The sequence below is a fragment of the Bison bison genome, unplaced genomic scaffold, assembly GCF_000754665.1.
Source record: "Bison bison bison isolate TAMUID 2011002044 unplaced genomic scaffold, Bison_UMD1.0 scf7180017864215, whole genome shotgun sequence".
NCBI lineage: Eukaryota > Metazoa > Chordata > Mammalia > Artiodactyla > Bovidae > Bison > Bison bison.
In genome coordinates, this window is record NW_011494787.1 from 12,255,397 (window position 1) to 12,264,028 (window position 8,632).

An 8,632-nucleotide genomic window follows, 5' to 3' on the forward strand; every position below is an offset into this window, starting at 1 on the left:
CATTCAATATCACAGTAATCCAAGTCTATGCCCCAACCAGTAATGCTGAAGAAGCTGAAGTTGAACAGTTCTATGAAGACCTACAAGACCTTTTAGAATTAACACCCAAAAAAGATGTCCTTTTCATTATAGGGGACTGGAATGCAAAAGTAGGAAGTCAAGAAACACCTGGAGTAACAGGCAAATTTGGCCTTGGAATATGGAATGAAGCAGGGCAAAGATAATAGAGTTTTGCCAAGAAAAAAAATCAGCCATAGGTATACATATGTCCCCTCCCTCTTGAACTTCCCTCCCATTTCTTTTCCCATCCCACCCCTCTAGGTTGATATAGAGCCCGTTTGAGTTCCCTGAGACATAGAGCAATTCCCATTGACTATCTGTTTTACATACAGTAATGTAAGTTTCCATGTTACTCTCTCCATACATCTCACCCTTTCTTCCCCTCTCCCTGTGTCCGTAAGCCTGTTCTCTATGTCTGTTTCTTCACTGTTGCCCTCCAAATAAATTCTTTGGTACAATCAAACAAACAAACAAACAAAAATACTTAACAAAATTCTAGCAAACAGAATTCAACAACATATTAAGAAGATCATACATTATGACCAAGTGGGCTTTATCCTAGGGATGCAAGGATTTGTCAACATTCACAAATCAATCAGTGTGATATACCACATTAACAGATTGAAGGATAAAAATCATATGATTATCTCAATAGATGCAGAGAAAGCCTTTGACAAAATTCAGCACCCATTTATGATAAAATCTCTCCAAAAAGCAGGCACAGAAAGCACATACCCCAACATAATAATAGCCATATATGATAAACCCACAGCAAACATTATCTATCCTAAATGGTGAAAAATTGAAAGCATTTCCCCTAAAATCAGGAACAAGATAGGGGTGCCCACTCTCACCATTACTATTCAACACAGTTCTGGAAATTTTAGCCACAGCAATCAGAGAAGAAAAAGAAATAAAAGGAATCCAGATTGGAAAAGAAGAAGTAAAACTCTCACTGTTTGCAGATGACATGATACTCTACATAGAAAATCCTAAAGACTTCACCAGAAAATTACTAGAGCTAATCAATGAATATAAAAGTTGCAGGATATAAAATTAATACACAGAAATCCCTTGCATTCCTATACACTCACGAACAATGAGAAAACAGAAAGAAAAATTAAGGAAACAATCCCATTCATCATTGTGATGAAAAGAATAAAATACCCTGGAATAAATCTACCTAAAGAAACAAAAGACCTATGTATATAAAACTATAAAACACTCAAGAAAAAAATCAAAGAGGACACAAATATATGGAGAAATATACTATGTTCATGGATTGGAAGAATCAATATAGTGAAAATAAGTTTACTACCCAAAGCAATCTATAGATTCAATGCAATCCCTATCAAGCTACCAATGGTATTTTTCACGAGACTAGGACAAATAATTTCACAATTTGTATGGAAATACAAAAATCCTCAAATAGCCAAAGCAGTCTTGAGAAAGAAGAATGGAACTGGAGGAATCAATCTGCCTGACTTCAGACCATACTAAAAAGCTACAGTCATCAAGACAAGTCATTAATACGGGCACAAAGACAAAAATATAGATCAGTGGAACTAAATAGAAAGCTCAGAGATAAATCCATGCACCTATGGGCACCTTATCTTTGACAAAGGAGGCAAAAATATACAATGGATTAAAGACAATCTCTTTAACAAGTGGTGCTGGGAAAACTGGTCAACCACTTGTAAAAGAATGAAACTAGAACACTTTCTAACACCATACACAAAAATAAACTCAAAATGGATTAAAGATCTAAATGTAAGACCAGAAACTATAAAACTCCTAGAGGGAAACAGGCAAAACACTCTCTGACATACATCACAGCAGGATCCTCTATGACCCACCTCCCAGAGTAATGGAAATAAAAGCAAAAATAAACAAATTGGACCTAATCCAACTTAAAAGTTTTTGCACAATGAAGAAAACTATAAGCAAGGTGAAAAGACAGCCTTCAGAGTGGGAGAAAATAATAGCCAATGAAGCAACTGACAAAGAATTAATCTGGAAGATATACAAAGAGCTCATGCAGCTCAATACCAGAAAAATAAACAACCCAATCAAAAAATGGGCCAAAGAACTAAACAGACATTTCTCCAAAGAAGACATACAGATGGCTGACAAACACATGAAAAGATGCTCAACATCACTCATTATTAGAGAAATGCAAATCAAAACCACAATGAGGTACTATCTCACACTGGTCAGAATGGCTGCTATCAAATAGTCTACAAACAGTAGATGCTAGAGAGGGTGTGGAGAAAAGGGAACCCTCTTATGCTGTTGGTGGGAATGCGAACTAGTACAGCCATGATGGAGAACAATGTGGAGTTCCTTAAAAAACTGAAAATAGAACTGCCATACAAACCAGCAATCACACTGCTGGGCATACACACTGAAGAAACCAGAACTGAAAGAGACACGTGTACCCCAATGTTCATTGCACCACTGTTTACAATAGCTAGGACATGGAAGCAACCTAGATGTCCATCAGCAGATGAATGGATAAGAAAGCTGTGGTACATATAAACAATGGAATATTACTCAGCTATTAAAAAGAATGTATTTGAATCAGTTCTAATGAGGTGGATGAAACTGGAGCCTATTATACAGAGTGGAGTAAGTCAGAAAGAAAAACTTACCAATACAGTATATTAATGCATATATATGGAATTTAGAAAGATGGTAACGGTGACTCTATATGCGAGACAGCAAAAGAGACACAGATATAAAGAACAGACTTTGGGACTCTGGGAGAAGGCGAGGGTGGGATGATTTGAGAGAATAGCATTGAAACATGTATATTACCATATGTGAAATAGATCACCAGTGCAAGTTCGATCTTCCAAACAGGGCACTCAAAGCCGGTACACTGGGACAACCCAGAGGGATGAGATGGGGAGGGAGGTGGGAGGGGGGTTCAGGATGGGGGAACACATGTACACCCATGGCTGATTCACATCAATGTATGGCAAAAACCACCACAATATTATAAAGTTATTAGCATCCAATTAAAATAAATAAATTAAAATAATTTTTTTTAAAAGAACACAACTTATCAAAATATTTTGAATGCAGTGAAAGCAGTGCTCAGGGCAAACAATACATCCGTTAGAAAATAAAAAAGATCTGAAAATCAGTAATTTAAGTTTCCACCTTAGGAAATAGAAAAAGAAGAACAAATTAAACCAAAAGTAAGCAGAAAAAAGAAACAAGAATTAGAGCAAAAAATCAGTGAAATTAAAAACAAGAAGCCAATAGAGAAAATCAAGAAAACCTAAAGCTTACTTGAGAAGATCAGTAACATAGATATGCCTCTAGTCAGGCTAACTAAGAAAAAAAGAGAGAACATAAATTATTCATACCAGAAATGAAAGAGGCTACATCACAACAGATTTCGAGGAAATTAAAACAATAATAAAATAATACTATGAACAGTTTTATGCCCACAAATCTGATAACATACATAAGATGGACCAGTTCCTTGAAAGCTGCATCTGCCAAAACTTACACAAACAGAAACAGATTATCTGAATAGGCTTGTATCTACTAAGTCCACAGTTTGGCAGTTTCTTACAAAATTTAACATACCCTTGTTATAGGATCCAGTGTTTGTACTTCTTGGTATTTATCCTAAAGAGTGGAAAATGTGTATCTATACAAAAACGTGTGCACAGAAGTTTTTAGCAGGTTTATTCATAATTGCCAAAACTTGGAAGCAATTAAGATGTGTTTCAGTAGGTAAATGGGTAAAAAAAACTGGTCCATCCATCCAAAGGAATAATATTCAGGACTAAAAAGAAATTAGCTATCAAACTATGAAAAGACATGGAGGAAACTTAAATACATATTACTAAGTGAAAGAAGCCAATCTAGAAATGCTACATGGTGTGTGATTTCAACCATATAATATCCTGCTACTGCTGCTGCTAAGTTACTTCAGTCGTGTCCGACTCTGTGCGACCCCATAGACGGCAGCCTACCAGGCTCCTCCGTCCCTGGGATTCTCCAGGCAAGAACACTGGAGTGGGTTGCCATTTCCTTCTCCAATGCATGAAGGTGAAAAGTGAAAGTAAAGTCGCTCAGTCATGTCTGACTGTTGGCGACCCCATGGACTGCAGCCCACCAGGCTCCTCTGTCCATGAGATTTTCCAGGCGAGAGTACTGGAGTGGGGTGCCGTTGCCTTCTCCTATAATATCCTGTAGAAGGTAAAACTATGGAGACAGTATCAGTGGTTGCTGGGGAGTGAGGGAAATGAACAGGCAGAGCACAGAGGATTTTTAGGGCACTGAAAATACTTTGCATGACAGTATAATGATAGATATATGTCACTATACTTTTGTCCAAACCCACAGAATGTACACCACCAAGAGTGAACCCTAAAGTAAACTATTTGAGTGATTTTGATATATCAACGTAGAATCAACCTTGACTTAAAAAAAAAAATTCTGATCAATAATGATGATAACGGGGGAGGCTATGCATGTGCAGGGGCAGAAGTGTATTAGAAATCTACGTACTTTTCTCTCAATTTTGTCATAAATCTAAAACTGATATAAAAATATAAAGTTTTTTTTTTTTTTTATCATGTATAAGAGAGAAGAGAGTGAAAAGTTCTAATACACACCTGAGTTCCAGAAGAAAGAATAAAAGACAAGAGAGGAGAGGTACTACCCAAAGAGAAAATGTCATATTGAAAGTTATCTCTCAGGTTGAAGAGGAGCAGCAAGTCTCATGTAGAATAATAAAAATAGATCTAACACCTGGACATAGACTGATGATATTTCAGAATATCAGAGACAAAGGAAAAATTTTTCATGAGAACAAAAAATAAAATAAATTAAAAATTTAAGAGACAAGACATGCTACCTACAAAAGAATGTTGATTAGACAAACCCAAGAGAAATGCCAGAGATGATGAAATAGTATCTTCAACATGATGAAGGGAAAATAACAATGAAGAATGGATCAAAATAAATTTGTTTTTCAGACAAAGTCTGAGAGTTCTTTCATAAGCTGTCACTGAAAGAATTATCAAAGGATATACTCTAGCAAGAAGGAAATAGAGGAAGCAAGAAGGAAATAATGAACTAAACAAGGATGAGCTAGGAAGTTGGTAAACACATTGGTCAGTTTAAATAAGCATTCACCTAGTAATAATAATGATTAATTTGGGGGGGGTTAAAAACAAACAGATGGAACCAATATACTGGATTACAATTATCCAGTTTTTACAAAGACTTTAGAATGTAGAAGAAATATAATTAAATTATTCCATGTTTCCTGTATTACTCATGAAGAAATAGTGACTAATTTTAAGTCACAGATACGTATTAATAGTTAGGAATAACTTCTTAAAATGAAGGAGTATAATATCTTATTTTTAATCCATTAAAGGGGAAAGGGGACTAAAAAAATTGACCAATGATGTAGAAAGTGATGAAGGAGCGACTTCACTGGCAGTCCAATGGTTAAGACTCCATGTTTCTACTACAGGGGGCATGGTTCAATCCTGGGTCCAGGAATTAAGGTCATGCATGTCACATGGCATGGCCAAAGGGCAATAAAGCAATAAAGGAAAAAGAAGCAAGCACAGGCTTGGATTTTAAAAATAAATAAAGTGGTGGGGAACTGGGTCATGGAACTAAAGGGAGTTGATGATGGCTGTTGGGAGCTGAAGTCTGAGCAGTCAGGTTGAAGTGCAGGGTCCTTGCCTTTCTGAGATGTGTGTTTCTCCACTTCTCCTTTGTAATCAAAACCAACTGCTGACTACAGAGAAAAGGAGAGAGAATCAGTTAGAGTCAAAGTTAATGTTTCCCCTTCCCTCACATACCCTTAACACCTAACTCAGCCCAGGAGTTAGTTATAGGGGTTCAAAGCTGAGTATAGGAGTCCAATGTAGAAACAAATAGTACCCTGATGCTGGTGTAAAGGCAGCATAATACAGAGCAATGACCACAGGCTCTGCACACAGATAGATCTAGATCCAAATCCTAACCTCACTTCCCTTTTTATAGTTGTGTAACTTTTTTAATATTCCTGAACCTCAGGTTCTTCAAACATGAAATAAAAATAGGTATATCTGTCTTAGTAACTCAACTGTAAAATGATTCCAGTATATTTGGGATATTGTGAGGACTAAATGGGAAAGATACAGAGAGTGTAGGTCACTCATTAAGTCAGTGTTTTTCTTCCTAACTCTTACTAAACTAAAATGAGACAATAACTAGAAAAGTGCCTTGTAAACTATAAAGCACTGTGCACATGTTAAGAGATATCATCCTATACTGACTGATTACACTACACTTCTCTTTTCTTACACAGCAGCTCAAACCCAGAGATGTGGATTTTGTTGGATAAGAGGCAGCCAGGAGAATCTGGATCCTAGCTGCTTTGGGCCTGGATATCTTGGCAAATACCTAACATAGCTGTGTCCCCAAATGGTGTAGTAATTATGAGTCTCTAAGCAAGTCTATATTTTGCATTTTAAAAGCTATTAGTATATATTTTTTCTTGATTTACAAGACACACTGGCTGTTAAGGTGAATAGTTTGTAGCTGGTGAGGCAGAAGATGAAAGAAATAACAATGAAAAAGTAGGCAAAGGCAGAACGGGGACCAAGATGGAAGGGAAATTCCACCCTGATTAGAGAAGAACATTACAAGCTCCATATTTCCATTACTGCTTTTAAACATTATCCTCTATGGTTCTCCTTTACTTTACAGTATGTTTTTAATTTTTCTGTGTTTTATTTTTTTAACGACCTACAATTCAAATAACATTCTAACACTTAGCTTTAAGGATTCAGGCCCACTTATTAACAACTGCAAGTTAAAAAAAAAAAATTAAAAGCTCAGGTAGCAGTGAAGATAGTCTTTCTATGTGCTGCTGTGGGGCAGAGATACTACTTTGCACCATAAAAAATGAGCTCAAAGAAACTGATCTACTAAGCTGTGACAATGAGAACATGAATGAGTTATCAATCTTACTCTCCTGACCACTCTGTCATCTGTACTCATACTGTCCTTTCTTTTTCTCTCTCTTCACAACTCCTCTTTGTACAAAGAAGTCCTTAAAAACACCTGGACTGTAGCCAGTTGGTGCTAAATGCTGTGAAAAGTAACATTTACATTCTAAAAGTAACCTTAATTAGTGGTTTTACTTGATTATTTGCTACCATCGTAATAATATTTCAGCTGATACTTCTGTTTTCCTGAAAGGCATAAATATTTATAAGACTTTGCTATTAGGCCAAAGGAGGAGCTTTGGAATTTCCACTTTTCTCTTCATGCACACAGGACTGACAAAACCAATGGCTTAGGGATTCCTGATTCAGAGTTTGACAGTCTTCGTCTCTTTTAAATGAACACCTTTCAGCTCAGGATGTGGCCTCCAACAGTGCACCAAAGAACTCGCTGAGGTAGTTGTGAGGAGCCATTCTCATGATGGACCCTCCTTGAGACCACTGCCCCATCTTTCCACAGGAGAAGCACAGGCCTACATTCAAGGTATTGTTGGTAAGTCCCACATGATCTGAGTTGGATGGTGCAGGGAGAGAGTGCTGTCACTTACCTTGTCTGCCCGGTCCTTCTCAACTCCATATTTACCCCCAAAGCCTCTGGCAGCATCAGTCTGAGAAGAGTGCTTCTCCACCTCAGCAACGTACTCATGGCCCACGGCACTCTGAGAAAAATCAAGGTGTGGAATGAGTAAGTAGATAAAAAATGACCAAAGAAAAAATAAAATGATGCAGAGATAGGACAGGATGTACGAATACAAGAAATTTCATTCTGGGTCATACTGATAACCTATGTTGATATATACCGTATATATACTATACTGATAATCTGACAGTAGTGCCAAGGAACATGTAATGGGAGAGCACCGTAATTCTTTCTGGAGCTGTGCACATCCTGCTTCTTCTTTAATACCACTAGGAGCCCATCCTCTAGGAAACTCCCATAAGATGGGTTGGGAACCAGGAGGATAGAGACTGCATAGACAGAGTGGTGTTTAAACCAGAAACAAAAGAGGCTGAAACAAGGGCTTTGTGTATCGAAATAGGAATGAGGGTAGTTACCAAGGAGAGACCTAAGGGGACTGACAAGATGCCATAGCCAGGACTGAATATTTCTCTAACACAACCAGGTGATTTTGTTTTGCATCTTTGTTCCTGTAAGACCATCAAGGCTCCGAAGTGCCACATGAGCCCTGATATTAAGTGACTGACTCTTTATGCCAAATGGGGCTGGTAGACAATACCATGCGTAGTCATGACATAAAATTTTATTTTTTAAACACCCTCTTCCACTTTTTCCCCCTACCATTTTCTACTTGGTTTTGAAAGGTATGTCCCTTTCAATGTTTCGACATGGATGCTTTAATAACCTTAGAACTGAATAATACTTCAAACCAAATGGGCTTCCCTGGTGGCTCAGATGGTAAAGAATTTGCCTGCAACGCAGGAGATCCAGGTTAAATCCCTGGGTTGGGAAGATCCCTTGGAGAATGAAATGGAAACCCACTGCAGTATTCATGCCTAACAGTGATACCTTAAAGAGT

At 37.4% G+C, this 8,632-nt stretch overlaps 1 protein-coding gene across 1 annotated transcript in view; it reads right to left on the reverse strand.

The window, feature by feature from the left end:
• Positions 1 to 8,632, reverse strand: part of HCLS1 (hematopoietic cell-specific Lyn substrate 1) — a 33,174-nt gene that overhangs the window by 12,332 nt on the left and 12,210 nt on the right. The window contains exons 5-6 of the mRNA XM_010845423.1: positions 7,643 to 7,753; positions 5,785 to 5,839 (exon numbers count right to left, since the gene is read on the reverse strand). Coding sequence (XP_010843725.1) covers positions 5,785 to 5,839; positions 7,643 to 7,753 — 166 coding nt within the window. The remainder of the gene's footprint in view (positions 1 to 5,784; positions 5,840 to 7,642; positions 7,754 to 8,632) is intronic.